This window comes from Lipophrys pholis (genome assembly GCF_963383615.2).
Source record: "Lipophrys pholis genome assembly, chromosome: 1".
Classification (NCBI taxonomy): domain Eukaryota; kingdom Metazoa; phylum Chordata; class Actinopteri; order Blenniiformes; family Blenniidae; genus Lipophrys; species Lipophrys pholis.
This window is the reverse complement of record NC_137635.1, coordinates 47,316,419-47,334,136: the sequence shown is the minus strand read 5'-3', so window position 1 is coordinate 47,334,136 and position 17,718 is coordinate 47,316,419. Positions and strand designations below refer to the sequence as shown.

At 42.3% G+C, this 17,718-nt stretch overlaps 1 protein-coding gene across 1 annotated transcript in view; it reads left to right on the top strand.

Moving 5' to 3' along the window:
- LOC308113007 (collagen alpha-1(XI) chain-like) overlaps positions 1 to 17,718 on the top strand; it is an 84,634-nt gene that overhangs the window by 45,848 nt on the left and 21,068 nt on the right. Inside the window, exons 32-45 of the mRNA XM_080468882.1 lie at positions 2,398 to 2,451; positions 3,949 to 3,993; positions 4,297 to 4,350; positions 4,707 to 4,751; positions 5,049 to 5,102; positions 5,241 to 5,294; positions 6,414 to 6,467; positions 6,623 to 6,730; positions 7,104 to 7,193; positions 9,560 to 9,613; positions 12,668 to 12,775; positions 12,859 to 12,966; positions 13,883 to 13,936; positions 14,196 to 14,249. Of these exons, the coding sequence (XP_080325008.1) occupies positions 2,398 to 2,451; positions 3,949 to 3,993; positions 4,297 to 4,350; positions 4,707 to 4,751; positions 5,049 to 5,102; positions 5,241 to 5,294; positions 6,414 to 6,467; positions 6,623 to 6,730; positions 7,104 to 7,193; positions 9,560 to 9,613; positions 12,668 to 12,775; positions 12,859 to 12,966; positions 13,883 to 13,936; positions 14,196 to 14,249 (936 nt within the window). The remainder of the gene's footprint in view (positions 1 to 2,397; positions 2,452 to 3,948; positions 3,994 to 4,296; positions 4,351 to 4,706; positions 4,752 to 5,048; positions 5,103 to 5,240; positions 5,295 to 6,413; positions 6,468 to 6,622; positions 6,731 to 7,103; positions 7,194 to 9,559; positions 9,614 to 12,667; positions 12,776 to 12,858; positions 12,967 to 13,882; positions 13,937 to 14,195; positions 14,250 to 17,718) is intronic.

The window sequence follows — 17,718 nt, the reverse complement described above, 5'->3', positions numbered from 1 at the left end:
ACAAAACAAAAAAAAATTCATATTTAAATTTAAAGCTTATTATGACACTATTTTACCATTCTGGCCCACACCAGGTGAAATTGGACCGTATGTGACCTGTATTTGACACTCCTGGTTTATAGATGATCGACTTTCTTTTTTGTTTTTCCAACTTTTGTTATTGCTATTTTATATGGTCATAATTATCAACTTAACATTTTGCCTTTGACATCCATTCTGTACATTACAGTTGACTCTCCCCATTAGATCCAAATGTATAAAAAATACAGAGATAACTAATTGGTCCTTCCACAATATTATATTACACTCTTTTAATAGAACCTTACAATGAAATGTCTATACTCCTTGGAATAGGGAGACATGGGGGTTCCTTTGTGATATTTAAAAAGAAAACATAAAATAAAATGAAGTAAACCTGGCCATTTAACATTATACAAAAGATGGCCACATTGGTTTAACATACCTGAGCCAGCTTTACTATATTTTCAAGAGCTCATCTTGTTGCAGTCTTATGGCAAATGTGATTCTTTCCATCTTAAAAACATCATAAACAATATCAATCCACCCATTCACTGTTGGTTTTTGTAGTTTCATCCACTTCCTTGTAATGGCCTTCCTACTGGCCACACTATGTATGTGAAATAGATATTCATCCTTAGAGGGGAGGTGATCAGGTGGCAGAGCTCCGAGACACAAGAGAAACATACCCAACTGAAACGTCTGTCATAAATATCCTCTGCATAATTTTATAAACCTCCTGCCAAAAAGGCAACAATATTGTGACTTAAATGTCGGGGTTCGAACACCAAATTCCCCCCGAGGGTTGCGTCAGACCGTCATCCAACTTAAGAAGTTCTGCCAGTCTAAGATGCAGATCACGATCTACCGTGGTGACCCCGGGGAGGAGCAGCCAGAAGACGATCTCCGTAACGCCTTAAAAACTGCTCTTGTATTGCAGTGAACACATCCTGACTTGCGTTCATGCATGACATGAAAAATCTCTCAGTTAGTGCAAAGTCGGTCATCTCCAAAACTTCCAAAAACTGTGAAAACCTAATTTAAGAATAAGGTACACAGCTGTATGTAAGTATTTGGATGGTTTTGTAGGCCAACTAATTTCATCTTTTTTTAGACTTTCATTTCTTCACGATGGACTGAAAGAGCTCAGGTGCTGTTTGCTTTGTGGATTAAAACCAAAAGCGTGTGTGTTTATTCTGCAGAGCACCATCAATGTTTTTAAATGTCACCCTGTCCTCAGGCGGAGGAGCGGGGGTCGTGTTCTCGGCCCATCAGCAACCTTTATCCCCCTCCATCAGCGTGTGCGCCAATACCCTCCACTGGCTGTGTTTTTGGCTGCTGCACCCAATCACTCTCTGTTAACAGCTTTCCCACACCGTTAATTCTGGATGCCATTTGTGGTATCTTCACTGGACTGTCTTATCTCTGAGGCGCGAGCCAGGCATGTTCAGTACCAGCTCTCCTTTCAGCTTACCATAACTGCACCCCTGTGAAAAAAAAACCAAATTGCCCTTCATAGATCTCCATTTCCTGCTGCCTCCACAGTGTTGGGGCTGTTTACCTTTTGCAATTCTTCCCACGCCGCCTTGTTGTGGTGCCCTTGCCCGTACAGCACAGCATTATTCCTCATTTACATATGCATGTGAGAAGTAATGAGCACAATGGATGTGCAATGTATCAGAAAACTTCCCAAAAACACCAAGACGTGCCATGACCTTGGTATTGAAGAAATTTTTGACTTGAACTTGATTTATGCCGCCTAATTGTGGAGAAAGTGACGGTCTGTCAGTTAAGCTGCCCGATACTCACGTTATTCATCCAACAGCGATGCCCTCCTCGTATTTGTTTGACTGGCACCGTCACTGCTATCAGACAGCACAGCCTGCAAAATCCCAATAACTAAATTGCTGATGGGTATCAAAGGGGATCTGCTGTTTCCCCTTTCTTTGTCTTTATTTGCTCGCACCGCCTTTTTTTTTTTTTTTTTTTCCTTCCTCTTTGGCGTCCTCACAAATCTAAACGTGGACAACACACTGTCAGAAAGGCCCTGAGTTACTTTCCCCTCGACTCCATTATAGACATTAAAAAAAGGTGCTTAATTAGCTATATTAGCCACAATTTATAAAAGACGTACGATAACAATCAGCCAGCCAGCAGGCACTCTTTTCAGTATCTGACAGTTTCTCTTTGAATTACTCTTGGTCATTAAAGTAAAATGAATTCTTTCTTTCTCTTTTTAATGAGGCTCTTAGTGGACAGAGAGTCTGGTCCTCCCTGCTGATGCCCACACTTTTCTTACATATTTTTTTTTATACGTTTGTTCTGTCTGTCTCTCCTGCTGTTATTCGTGCTCATATTCTTTCTGTTTCTACCTTGCAGGGCTCCAATGGCTTCAATGGATTCCCAGGAGCCAACGGCGAGAAAGGAGCCAGAGTGAGGATTTATATTCTATACCATCTCTTCTGGGTGCAGTGGTTAACGCTCTCACCACACAGCAGGAGGGTCACGGCTTCAAATACTGGCCGGGCCATTCTGTGTGGAGTTTGCACGTTCTCCCTGTGTGTGTGTTGTAGGGGAGGGCAAGGTTCTCCAGGTACTTCAGTTTCTGTTGAGGAACCGGTTCCCAGCGTTTCAATTCTTCGGAACCGTTTGCCTGATTGCCAAACAATTCCCTTATCGATACCAGTGGGCGTCATCACACACATCGCGTAGGATAACAAGGATGACAACGGGGCAACTTGCAGAGTGGATAGTCCATCATAGGGAGGAAATACGACCAATATGCAGAAACATTTTGCAGAAACATTTTGCATGCACAGCATTGAAAGCTTTGAATAAATGTCGCGTTTTCGACAGTGAAACTCAACCATCTGCTGTTAATACTGCAGGTTTCATTTCCAAATGAAAATTGATGCAGAACTGAATCGAAAATGGAATCGGAATCTTAAAAATCTCATAAATTTCCATCCCTATTAATTGGTGATGCAAAATTGCCCCGAGGTGTGAATGTGTGTGTGTGTAGTTGTGTTTGTCTGTGTGTTTGCCCTGTGATGGACTGAGTGACCTGTCCAGTGAAACGCTATAGAAGATGGATGGATGGACCATCTTTTCTGTTCAAGACATTTACAATCAGCAGCTGATACCTTTAAAAAGGAAATGCATATAGGTTGTATGACTATTAAAATGCATCGTGGTCAGTGCATGTTAACGTTGAACCTCATTGGAATCCCTCATTGTCAAAAATATACCAAAGTTTATGAATTCAGTTTGATCAAAAGTGCGGCTGCTGATATATGTGAATATCAGTGCTTTCAGAGCCCGTTTGTGGGTGAATCACACAACAGAAGTGGACACGCGAGTGCAATGAAGCAGAAGAGATCGTTGAACCTCTCACTCCGAAATCGCTGCCGTTTGTCTGCTGCTGAAACAGCCGCCGCTCTTCCTGGAAGACCTTTTACAAGATTTTGTTAGCTGGCTTTAGGGATTTGCTTCTTTTTTAGACATCTGATCATCAGCGCCAAAACTCCGAAAACTATCTTTTCATGTCGAAAGGATCTCCCCCCGAAAGAGTTTACTCCTGATGGAGAACTGAACTCGCCATTCATTGAATGACTGTCATTGTCGAGAGGTCCTGTTGGGAATGGCAGTGAAGGTTGCAGAATGATCATGGTTAGCTTGTCTGTGGCCTCTGACAGGCCGACGTCAAGCAACCGGTGTGTAATCACTTTGCTTTTGTCCAAAGATGGTCAGATGCTTCTATTTCATGGCTGACTCAAACTCCCACAGGAACCGTGTGATGTTGAATTGTTTTTGATATCATAAGCTCAAATTTTCACAAAGAGGTTTTTAAAAAAAAAAAAAAAAAAAGGACCTACTTTGGCTGCAAGGTGTGAGTCTGTCCTAAATCAAAGCTTTTGTTTTTCTTTCCAGGGAATTGCTGGCAAATCTGGCCCGAGAGGGCAACGTGGCCCAACGGTAGGCTATTCATCTGTCTGCCAACTCCGGCCGAGCCCTCCACTTCAATGATTTATTGTGCTTAAAATGAAAATCTCATCTTTTGTTTGTTTGTGTCTGGGGGTTTTGTTTTGTCTTTTGAAGAGGCGCGTGGGATTTTTAGGTGGGCTGGGATAACTCTTGACATTGATTACCTGCCCTTTATGAAATTACTTTCCTTGTTTTGTGATTTTTTTTTTTATTGTTTTGTTTCCTGAAAGTGAACAAATTGCAACTCCTCTAACTTGTGAATACTGGGTTGTTTATATATTTCCTGATACATAGGGTCCCCGAGGGGGGCGCGGTGCTCGAGGACCAACTGGAAAACCTGGTGCAAAGGTGACATCCCTTTTTCATGATCATTTTTGCAGAATCCTTACATTTATTTGTAGTTTTATGCAAAATGTTTATCCACAGAATATACATCCATCATCTCTGGCAATGATAGTTAAATGCTATTTGTCACACACAAAATCAATAGAGTCATAGTCATTTGCATGTTTAAAGTTAATCCAAAACTAGATGTTTACTTCTGGATTGTGTGGGAAAAGAACATATGTACTTTATATATGTTTATTGGCTCACTGTGTAATTTCAATATGAGTGCACTGCATAACTTTCATCCAAATTTCACAGTTTGACAGTTAAAACAAAGCTCACATCACTTCTCTGTGCTTCTCCTCGTTTTTCCTCAGGGCACCTCAGGCAATGACGGACCTCCCGGCCCACCAGGAGAGCGCGTGAGTGTTGCATTGTGTTTGATCACTACCTCCTGTTTTTGAGCAGTTAGCGACAGCAGCAACACACTGGAGGCATTGTGTAATTTAAACCCGCCCTGTCCAAATCGGATACCCGTCAGAAACGAGGTTTATTCCAATCAACAATATCTTATTTACATTGCAAAAACCCCTACAGGCTGAATTTGAGGAGCCAAAATCTAATTACTGTATGTACCAGGTGCATGTCTTGTTGTGTTTCTTATCCTCTGGCCTCTCCACTCATTGCTCTTGGTTTTTTTGTTTTTTTTTTCATTTAAGGGACCTCAAGGACCGCAGGGACCTGTCGGTTTCCCCGGACCCAAAGGACCCAATGTAAGTAGCTGCTGTCAAGCTGTCTGTGAGCCGGCACCATTCCCAAGCAGGCTGACATTTTATCACATCGACTTTTCAAATATTAATACACGGCTGACGTCTCGATCCTCATGAACTGTTCACCTGTTCCCTTGTCAGGGCCCGCCAGGGAAAGACGGGCTGCCCGGTCATCCCGGACAGAGGGGAGAGACGGTGAGTTGGACGTTGAGTACAGGAGTACATCGAGACAGGTGGATGTACTGAAGTACAAATATCTCCCTGCCAAAGTAGGTTTAAGTAGGTTTTCAGGTATTTTCATGGCTTTCTACTTTGACATGCTATACTTTATGCTTCTAACAACCTTAAAGTCCTTGTTTTAACCTCTATGAGGATGATTTGACATAAGTAGGACAAACACAGTTGCAAAGTTCTCCGAGTCATCACATCTGTAAGTCTGTCATCTAATATTCATACAATAAGAGAAGACCATGCTGCAACTCAAAGAAAACGGAGTAAAACCTAAAGTTATAACAGTGAAAGTAGCTTTAGCACTGATTTAAAGAAATTCACATTGCTGTACTTAACATCCAGCCAGCCACTGGTAGGGACATAAATAAAAGTGATGTGAATGATACAAGCTGAATCATGATGTGCATCATTGCAAATGATTAAGTGGGTGTTTTCCCAGCGACAAACATCTCAGAAGCTGTACTGCATTACTTCCACTTAAGTCAATTAAATTGTCACTTCTACTTTTTAAAACTTGTGCCACTGTGGTTGTGACATGTTGACACTAAACAGTGGAGGATTTCTATACACACATAGGGTAATGACACACAGGTGACCACAATTGGGTAAACAGGAGAGGTGGGAGATCACAGAAAAGGGAAAAAAACTGCACAGACATGAACAAAACAAAGAAAGACATGAGCCACAACATGGATGTGCAGAAACAAAAATTGACCCAAAACATTTTGAAAAAGTGACGATAATCAAATCCACAATAAAAGCAACATAACAAGGCCACACAGACCTGACAGACAAGAATAAAGGACATTAACCAGACTCAACCTGACATCAATAAGACAGAGGGAGCAGAAACACAAGGAATCATGAGAAAAAGATCCACAAAAAACATATGAAGGGCTGGCATAAAACATAAAAGCAGCATCCAACAACTCTACACTCCATATAAATCACATTGTCCATGTGCATCTGAACTCTTGTGCAGAAGAAGTACATAAAGAGTGGAAACTGTCTCCAGAGCAGGAAAGAGCATGATGGATAACTGTGTTTTTTAGAGTCAACATTCCATCTGTTTCACCTCCTCAGGGCTTCCAAGGAAAGACGGGACCCCCCGGACCTGGAGGAGTGGTCGGACCGCAGGTATGTTACTACAAAATACACTGTTGTGGACGGACTTTACCTCTTTTACTTTACACGACCTCTGCGGCTCTTATTGAGGAATCAATAAGAGCCATGCAACAATTTGAACAGTTTTAAGCAACAATGTCTTAACAACACCCGGTTTGATTTTCCAGGGCCCGACAGGAGAAACAGGACCAGGCGGAGAGCGAGGACACCCCGGCTCACCAGGACCACCCGGTGAGCAAGGTCTACCCGGAGCAGCTGGGAAGGAAGGCGGAAAGGTGAGTGTGCATCAGTTCATTTGAAACCTTTTAATTTATTCTCCTCGTGGATCTCGGGGAGCGTTTCAGTCGAGCTCGGTCTTTGCTAATACGTCAGATAAATGATACGCGGCCGAAACAAAACACACTTTTAAAGTTTTTCTTTGTATAGCAGCTTGTTAATTATAAGTAGATGTACTTGTTTTTTGTATTTCTTAATCACTTCCCATTGTGGCCACACAGTGAACTATAATTTCCTCTCTTATCCAACAGATTTCACTTTGTTTTGACTCTCACTGTCACACTTTGTTTTCAAATAAAGCTTTAGTGTGTTAAGCGACTCGCTGCCGATGGCCCGGTGTCGGTTAACCAGGTTATTTTGTCTCCTGCACAGGGGGATCCAGGTCCTTCAGGTCCATCCGGAAAGTCCGGACCAGCGGGGCTGAGGGGCTTCCAAGGGGCAAGAGGTCTTCCAGGGGCCATGGTAACACACTGACCACACACACACACACACACACACACACACACACACACACACACTTGTGCAAACACTCCCACATGTGCACGCTAAAGTGTGTCATCCCACATACTGAGCATGCGCCCAGCTGAATTTAGCTCCAAACCCCAATTACAGCACTAACAACCTGCTGTTAAACCAAATGTGAGCCTTGGCAGTGGACACAAGCGGGCGAGGCAGAACTGGCTCGCAGAGAAGTAACAGTAAGCACTGAGCCAGATACAACATTGATGTAGTTTATCATCATTTTAAATCAGCAGTTTAGAAACAGGTTGCAAGTTGTTGCAAATTAAAAAGGATTTGGCAAAACCTTCAAATTAGTGAAATATTAACCGGATCAGCTGCAGCCAGGATTTTAGAGTTAATTGATTTAGAGGAGAAGATCCTCTCCTTTATGGGATATTCATTCTGTTTCCACTCCCCCCCCCCCCCCCCCCCAAAAAAAGAAAAAGACAGCCCCGTGATTTCGATTCACATCCGCAACTTTGTGACTACCTCGCACGCACCCTCGCCTGCTGACTAACTGCAATTAATTCTCAAAAGGCGTGGGTATGAATTTGAAAAAGTTCAAGGAGAGAGCAGCTGGCTGTTAGCGGCTGACTGAGGATCAGCTCGGGGAAACTGTGGCTGGAGCTCATTTCAAGGCTGACCATTAAGAGAGCGCACGACAGCACTACCCAGACTTATTACGACCATTATGTTTGTCTCATGTGTGCAGCGGGGATGGCTTTTCCTGTTATAACGGCAGGAGACACACACACACACACACACACACACACACACACTTCCAATTACACACGCTCTCTTGCAGTGCTGTTCGGTAACACACTGACATACATGAGCATGTGCACCTGTTGTGACACCAAAAATGGCTCATTTAATTTTGTTTACTGAGAGAATGCAGGCACACCGTTTGTGATCGTCTGAGGGAGATTCTCTCACAAACACACACATTCACATACACACACACACACTTCATCCCATCTCAGTCTTAAAGAAAAGTGCAGTGGTGATATATGAGCCAATAAATAATGTTCGGTGTGTCCAGTAAGGAAAGATCTTTCCAGTCTTCTAATGCACCACGGTGAAATGTGGAAGGTGGAGAGCTTGTTTGGCAGCCTCTGTACCCTCTGGCTTTGTTGGAGCCTGTAAATTAGTTATTATAATGAAAGTCTTTACTGCCTCTGGTGAGCTATGTTTTCCATATGCAGTTTCTGCCTCCCGGCGCTGTGATTCAACACAGCCACTGCCATTCAAGGACCAGGATCTCAAATAGTTGACGAAAGCTCCAAAGACAAGCTGTACTATACCTCAACTTATGGCTTCTACTTTTTATTTTCTTTGAAGCTCATTTAAGCATTTTACTCAAGTAATGCACAGATGCCTACAGATTAAGTTCTACCACTTTGCATTGGTGATTAAGTGAATAGTTTTGACTATTGCTTTTCAAACAATCAATATTTGTTTGCAATTTGGACAAAATTTACATTTCCAAACATGACCCTGCACTGAATGTCATAATTTCTCCCTCAACAGCAGGCTAATAAGCACTGTTTTCTTCTCCCTACTAGTTTGGGGTTTTATGTGTCTATTTATCTTTACAAACAAGCACAACAAAGCACATTTATTTATATAGTGCCATTCAGACACAAGGCAATTCACAGTGTTTTACAAGGAAATAAAGAAAATCCTTTAAAACAAGGCCACAGATCAATTTTTTCTGGAAGAAATGGTCATTCCAATAGATTAAATCCAAACGTCCCATTTGTCATGACACTAATCTCAAAATAAAAATTTGTGTATTGATTTATTTTGGACCTCCTCTTGAAACAAAAAGATCCTGATCGATCACTGTGATACAGTTTCAATCATAATGATTCATTTTATAGTGACTTTAATTAAAATTTCTATGAATTCCGCTCTATTGAGATAGAAGGATAAATCTCACAAGAGAGATATGCCGACAACATGCAGCACATTAAAATGGATTTATTTTTTTTAAAAAAGAAAAAACCTCTGGATGGCAGGTATGGCTACAATTTTGTCTTGAGACTAAACATAAAGAGTACAGATGTTATTATTTACCATAACATCGCAAATAATCAGAGACTTAGACTCTGCTTATATCTTTACGTTTTGCCCAAGTTGCAAGTTAACCTGTGGTTACCATGCTCTCCAACTATGCATGCTTATTGATAAGTACATACACACACTCACGCACACTCATTAACATCTGAGCATCTATCTGACGGCTTGTGATTACTGTTTGAATGCCACTGAGTGGCAGCCTTGCAGTGAGCGGACTCTAACCCGCTCTTGTCCTCTGCTTTCAGGGTCCAGCTGGCTTGAAGGGAGGCGAAGGGCCGCAGGGTCCCCCCGGTCCCATCGTAAGTAGCCTGTTACTATGGTTACCCCCCTTTCTCTCTGGCCACACAGATAGCGGTGGAAAGTAACTTGAGTTTTTGGAGGCTGGAGACGCTCATGCTGTGCACAGCTTCACTCTCAGGCCATTGAGCAGCACGTGCAGGAGGGTGGTATGGCTGAAATCAATGTAATAGTTTAAAATGTCTTATTTTGAGATGATGATAGATAATCAATGTTAAAATCCTTCACTGAAACATTTGAATATTTATCAAACCGGAAGATTGATGTTTCTGGGAATTAGCCCTCGTATTACAGTTTTTATCTGCTTTATATATTCCCCAGCTGGAGATAAAATGTTTATGTTTATGAAGATTAATATTAAGGCACTTACGATAGGAAGCTTACAACTGTGTCACAGTTTGATAAAAGCAATATGCTGCTTGATTCATAGTGTTTTTGCACATTGCGTTGAAGCGATTAAACGATAACTCCTTGCAATTCGATTGGTCAGAGCCGTTACCCTCCCGCATTTACGGTCGTCGCACAAAGTGTGGAACTTTTTATTTCTTCCTTTTACTCAGATGATAATCACATGCAGTTCAATCAGAATTTACATCTTAACTTCTTATTCCACTTTGAATAGAAGTTTACTCGCATACTGAAGCTGCAGTTATACGTTGCCTGGTGTGATGCGCCTACACAGTTTGTGACCCTGAAAAAGAACATGAATCGCGGGGTTATTCATGAATAAGTGTGACACTCTTTTCTTTTTTTTCTTCTGAGCCCTTCAGTTTGCAATATATGCAATGAAAAGCCTCAGGAGCTCCGGCGGTGATTCTGTACAGAAAGCAGAGTGACAGGCAGCTTTGAACTGTCTGACATTTTGTTCAAGCGTTAAACGCAGGCTCCCGATAATTGCCCCCATGCTCACCAGCGACAGAGCAACACCAGATTAGATGACAGCGGATATGCAGAGCACGGATGAAAAAGATGATGAAAGTGAGAAAAGGGGGGGGGGGGGGGGGGGGGCGGAGGTCCTGAATAAGTGAGACCATTTCCGAATGAGATAGTTTTCTTGAATTGGCTTGAGTGAGCCATTGGCTTAAAACATGTGACTGACTGTTTTGGTCGTGTTTGAAAAACTCCTTGAGAAAGTGGTTGGTGTGCGATGCCCACGCACACAAGAGATCTGATATTTCCCTGCATCGATTTCCTGCCAGAGATTGAGCTGCTGTTGTGCTGTGGGAAAGCCTGTAAGTTCTGTGTGTGTGTGTGTGTGTGTGTGTGTGTGTGTGTGTGTGTGTGTGTGTGTGTGTGTGTGTGTGTGTGTGTGTGTGTGTGTGTGTGTGTGTGTGTGTGTGTGTGTGTGTGTGTGTGTGTGTGTGTGTGTGTGTGTGTGTGTGTGTGTGTGTGTGTGTGTGTGTGTGTGTGTGTGTGTGTGTGTGTGTGTGTGTGTGTGTGTGTGTGTGTGTGTGTGTGTGTGTGTGTGTGTGTGTGTGTGTGTGTGTGTGTGTGTGTGTGTGTGTGTGTGTGTGTGTGTGTGGTGCTTTCCCTTTCCCTTCGTCTTTTTAGCAGGTTACTCGTGTCTGAACGAGGCAGAGCGAGAAAGAATGGTGCAGAAATAAAAAAAGATGAATGCGACGAGTCACAAAGTTTACGTGTTTGCATGTTTTGATTGATTGGCAGGTTTGAGTTCTAGTTGGAGGAATCACTGGAGTTGGAGCAGAAATTGGTTGAAAGGAGAACGAGGGAAAAGAGAGAAGGAATGTGAAGTGTTTTGAGTCTGAGAGACTGCGTGCGTGTGTATGTGTGTGTGCGTGCGTGCGTGTGTGTGCGTGTGTGTGTGCATGGCCTTATTCTTCTATAACCTCTTTTTCAGCGTAATTTCACTCTGACCACTGACCACCGGCTCAAAACTTAGTTTGAGTCAGAGTCCAAAGTGCCAGGGCCAATGCCAATCTCCTTGTATTTAATGGTTAAGATGGTATTTTATTGTGTAATTTGATGGTCAGGTACTCAGTTGTGATTCGTAAGGTTGTGTCAATAGAGTAGAGGATGCAGTGTATGAATAGGATGTCACTGCAATGCTGTGTGTTTGTGTATGTCTTGGTGGGTAGGTTGATAAGGCAATGATTCATTACTGTTGGTGAGACTTTGTTTACGGATTGACATTAGATGGTTAAGTGGAAAAGCTGAGTTTAAAGCAAGCCTGCAAGAAAAGAATGCCAGTCAACTCAATTACGGAGTCGCAGTTTTTGTGACTTTGACCTCCCACGCTGCGAGGAGAACACTCCCGGGAGCAGTGAAGAGAAGGGGCGATAAGACAACACGATGTGGATCAGAAAGAAGACGCTTTCCATGAAGCCTTGGCACAGGAGAGCAGCTCAGTCCTATTAGTCAGATAAGAGTTCGTTTCTCACGGCACCTCTCATCCTTTCCGATGCTTTGAGGCTTTCGGCAGGGTCACTGGTTTATCGCTCAGTAACTTCACTTCTGGGAAAAAAAGCGGCTCGTATCTACACGGTTATCTCTGCACACCAATCAGTGGAAGGCTATTTCAATTATTCTGCAATTTATAACATCATTATCCCAAAAGTAACATATTGTTAAACTCAAGTGTCTGCGTGGAGATAGAAACACAGTTATGTGAGCATCAAAATCTATTTCTTCCATAAGTGACATCTTTATCTCAACTTGACCGGCCGTGAGGGTGTCACTGACAAATTCTGAATCAAATCAAAGTAACTGTTGTTTTTGCCTTTATAACATCTAAAATGGTCACGTCTTTCATGTTATTGGCTATTATTACATTATTGGCAGTATCTAGAAATCGTTACCTCACAAAGTCCATGTTTCACAGTGGAAAAAAGTTTTTATTTACTGAACTCAAAATTTTGATGATCGTGATTTCCAGACTAGCAGTAACAGCTCATAAAAATTGTGTAAAAACTGTTGTTTATCACGAGATGATTCTTATTGGGCAAACTTCAAGTCACTTTCCGGGACTTTCAGCTGTTTTATTACAGTAGTGAGCTGGCACATCACCCACATGATGCCATTTGGCCCTTTGCTGACAGGGTTCTCCTGGAGAGAGAGGAGCCGCCGGCCCCGGAGGGCCCATCGGTCTGACAGGACGTAACGGCCCGCAGGGACCACCAGGCCCCGCCGGAGAAAAGGGAGCTCCTGTGAGTTTTCCTTCTCTATCTTAAATGCTCTTTTTTTTTGTATTTTCAATGCGTGATTTTGTAATGAATATGATTTTTCACAGGGAGAGAAAGGTCCCATGGGTCCTGCTGGTCGCGATGGTATTCAAGGTCCTGTTGGTCTTCCTGGTCCAGCTGGTCCACAGGGTCCCCCTGGAGAGGACGGTGACAAGGTAGAGTCATTATTTTCTTTTTTTGATTTTCTTTGCAAATTTCCACCAATGAGAGCTAAATATAGCTCCTGCCGAAAAGTAGACCGAGATGTCTCCAAACAAAGATGACCTTCAACATTGAAGTCATCAGCTCCTTGCAAATGAAATCTGACCATCTAATGCCCGTCATATAAAAACATAATAAAGACACCTTTTGATGCTCTCAAAATATGATTAGATGAAATGTTGCATCACTTTTTTTAACTTTTTTGATTTACTGCATATTAGATGTTTGAGATTCAGACTGTCACTACTACAACAAGCACGCATACAGTAAATGTACCATAAATTCATCTTCTATACCCACTTTTCCCACAAATCAGGATACAAGTAACAAAGAGCCAATGTCAATCACACATTTGGCTGTATACTTTTCAAAAACCACTTATTTTGCTCAGTGTCAAGCTTGTATTGGCACATTGTGAACGAAGTTAATGCTCTGCAAGCATTTCAATATTGCAGAGGGTAAAGAAACACACTTCCTGAAGCAGTCGATTGTCTGAACACCCTGTTTACCCTCCAGCCAAGAAATCAAATCTCACATCCACACAGCTGATACACAGAACCACATATCAGCATTTTCATTCCCGTCAAACATCCTACCTCTTCAGTCCCCCGTCACGTCTCCGCTCACACCTTTTCGTCAATCACAGTGCCAATGGGGTTAGACAGGGAGCCAATCAATTAATTGCAAACACTCGCCCAAGGTCTTCGTGGGCCAATCAAATTAAAAATCTCTAGAGAAATATTTACTGCCCAATCACAGTAAAGGTGACACTTTAAGATATTGGACTCTGACTAAACATGGCAGAGGAAGAGCTTCTTAAGATTGGAAGGAGAGATGTGAACTCTGCTGTGTGTGTGTTTTACTCTGCAGGGAGAAGTTGGCGGACCTGGACAGAAGGGAAGCAAAGGAGACAAGGGTGAACTCGTGAGTTTGTTATTCCTCTGTGTATATTTGCTTTTCGGAGAAAGTTGCACTCAAAGCAGATCATTTCAAAGTATTATCCATCAATATAAAATATCAATTCAAAGGCAAGTATGTTTACCCACAAAATAGATTTAATCATTGTAATCATATTTATTGAACTTTTCTTGCCAGTTGTTGTCATGGTGACGATGTTCATGTTGGTCCTCACAGTTACTGTCACTGTTCATCCAACGTTCAACATTGTTCCTTCTGTTTTTAGGGTCCACCAGGTTCAAGTGGTCTCCAAGGTGTGGTTGGAGCTCCTGGTCCGGCTGTGAGTATCACTTCCCCCTTGTTATATCACTTCAACATCCATCCCACTTTACAATATCAACATGCACACTAAATGACCCATTTAGACGACAGGGGTTTCAAGCAAAAAAGTAAATCTCTGTGTGCTATGTGTGTCGGTTTACACGACAATGTAGGTTAGAATCACTGAAAACGCAACTCTCTGGACACAATCAGGCATGTAGACGAGGACAGATTGCTACCGCGCATGTACGCCACAGTCGTAGTAAATAGTTCTTCTGCACATGTCCCAGTACATGGACAATAACATCAATGGCAGAGTGGCATGACTCTCTGTCCATATTCTCCTGGGACTTGGTAGTTTTCTAATGGAGAGTCACCCGTACTGGTAAATGGTAAATAGATTTCACTTATATTGCGCTTTGCCACTGCTAGAGCAGTCCCCAAAGAGCTTGACGCCGTTAATTACATTCACCCAATTACCACCACACTCACACACCAATGGAGGCGGCTGCCATGCAAGCCACTCAATCCATTGATTGGGAGCAAATGGGGTTCAGTGTCTCACTCAAGGACAATTCAACATGTGGACAAAGGGCAGATGGGAGAACGAACCTGCAACGTTTCGTAATAGCAATCCAACTTGGTCGTCTGTCCATACGAATGTCCATGTTCTCCCATTGAGAATGTTTATAGCTTCTTGTTCTCGCGTGTGTGTTGATTGATTATAAAAACAAACAACAGCGCTCACTAGTGGCCCAACATGAAAACTACATTGTTTTCGGTGTTGCTGCCGTTTCTTTGGAAATGGACGTTGTTTTCAAAGCATTGCAGGGTAAACGCAAAACTTTTCTGAAACGAAAACTCCCAAAACGATGCGGTTTCACTCGAAACATCACGTAAACAAGGGCTAAGTTGGCGTTTTCCCATTTACATGCAGAGGATGTCGTGAAAACAACAGCGACCCACCAGCCAACCCATGCACACCAATATTTCATGCCAGACATTGTTTTATTTTTTAGATCATGAATTTTTCAACGTTCCTTGTTTTCAACATATTTGATGCTTCTAAAAGTTTTAGTAAGCCGCCCTCCTCTCCCTCGCCTCTGTCCTGTCAGTCTCAGGTTGGCTTCTTGGTAATAACAGATGAAATATATACTACAATCCAGAGGATTAAAAAGATTTTTATCCTACTTAACCACTCTTCACCGATGGTGTGATAATTATTTCAATGGGCTATCGGCGCGTTCAGATAGATTGGAAATCTTGGACAATTGGCTCTTAATCGTGCTCGGTTGGAGTCCTCCATTACAACAAGGCAGATTGCAATAAATAAACAATGTTTAATTCCACAGATGGACAGAAATTAAGTGCCAGTCCATCCAGGTCACAGACACTTTGTGCACTAAGCAGTGTTCCTTTTTTTTTTTTTTTCTAGTCGGCTCTGCAGTCCAAAAGCATTTGGCTTCAGTCCCTGTTCATTTTAAAATCACAAAACAAATTCCTTTTTATTCTCAGCTTTCACTTGAGGCATGGTGTTAATATCAGGGCTTTTGTCATCAGTTAACAACATGGCCGTTAGGATACAATCTTAAATACCCAGTTATCAATCAGACTGCAATTTCAAATCTGGCATTTGTTTTTCTACTTGGGATTAAACTTGTGACCCTATATTTCTAGTTTGTCTTTTTTTTCTTTTCATTACACACATCCAACAATGATATGCCTGCCAGTCATGTTTGTGTATCACCTCATATGGCACCAAAAAGAGCCAAAAAAGCTGCATTGTATGCTGCAGAGCATCCTCTTCTCATCCATCTCATTAACACAACAGGGAAAGTCCTGTTTCTACAATAGCTGATGGCCAGAGGGCAGCTCGCAGCTCATTGGTGTAAATTATCAGGCCTTAACAACCATTCTAGCAAAGATTCAGCATCTGCAGGGCTCTGTGGGGGCTGGAATGGACCTGGTGAGACGGATTGCCGTGAGCAGGTAGCGCGCCCAAGCTGAATAACAAATTATTTAACAGTTGTTTGTCCTGGTGAGTCAGTCTGCTCATGTGTATTCATGTCTTCATGAATGAGTCCCGACTCGTGCTGTGCCACTTCAACATTGCCCCCCTTTCTTCTCTGTTACTGCAGACCTTAATGGTGCCATCACTTTTCGCCCGTGCTGCTACTTCACCTCTCAATCCATGACAAAATAAATGTAGATATTTTTTTTTTTCGTCACGAGAACAATCGAATTATGTCTCATTTTCAATGCAACTAAGATCAAGCACTATGACTGAAACAAGGCAAATTCACCTTTTCCTGGATGTTTAAAACTGCAATCTTTGAAATGTCACATTTATGGTGCAAAAGTAAAATTTTTGCATAATGTGAAGCAAACAGAAACTGTGACTTAGATGTATTTCCTGAACAGTTTGTGAAGCTGCGTTTCAAATGACTTAAAAACTAAATGTGTGCGGCTCCCGCAGCTTGAAACAACTTTCACTACCAAAAGTACAATTTTGTGCTAAATCATATCTTATTCAATTACACCTGCCACACTTCAGATGTTAAATAGATCCATATATAATTACCATGGAGCCTTAAAACTATTCACAGCCAACAAATTTTAGTGCAAGTAATTATCCACTGATGAATGGGGAGTGAAACACCAACGGAGCAGTTTTACAATTGGAACATTAGCGCGAATGCTTCTTTCAGTCTTTTGGAATAATGTTTGCTATTTACAAGAAAAACACTCCTAATGTGCAATTATTAGAATATATCTTACAATTTTGGACTTCTATTTCAAAAACTTCAGAGTCTAAGATAATTAAATCCATAAACCCGGTTTCCAATGTAGGTTTTTTTCAGATGCACCTGCATTTTCTAAAACCTTTTTAAACAGTTTAAGAGGGAGGCCTTTGGACCGATATGAGAGACGTGAGGAGCGGCGCGAGGAGCGAGGTGATACTCCTCAGCAAAGACCCAAGTTGAACCTGATGATCGTTACCTTTGAGAGGTAACGATGCTAATATTGGTAAAATAAATGGGCTGCGTGGCTCACCATCCCTCAAATAATAGCGTCCCCCAGTGGTGGATCATTTCACCGATCATAAGAAGTACGCTGACTAAATTAAGCTAAACATTTTACACATGACGTTCAAGTGCTCTACATCCAAGCACACGTCTGCTTTTGATGTTGCCTCAAGGCTCCATACACTTTACTCGCCTCTGACTCTTACGCCTCAAAGTCGCGCTCGCGCCGGCCTGTAATCACCTAACATCTTCTGCTAAACTGCTCTGCATTCAGTCCCAGCGCCGGAGGCAGGCTACAAGTCCCAGGGCTCAGCGAGAGCTCCTCAAGCACTTTCAAGTGCTGACATGCTTTTGAACTGAAAACTCTCCCAGTCTGTCAGCACTTCGCTCTCTCCCCGTGGTCTCCTCAGCAGCACCGTGCACCTCTGGCTTCACAGATGAAGTCAGCATCTTTCACACACA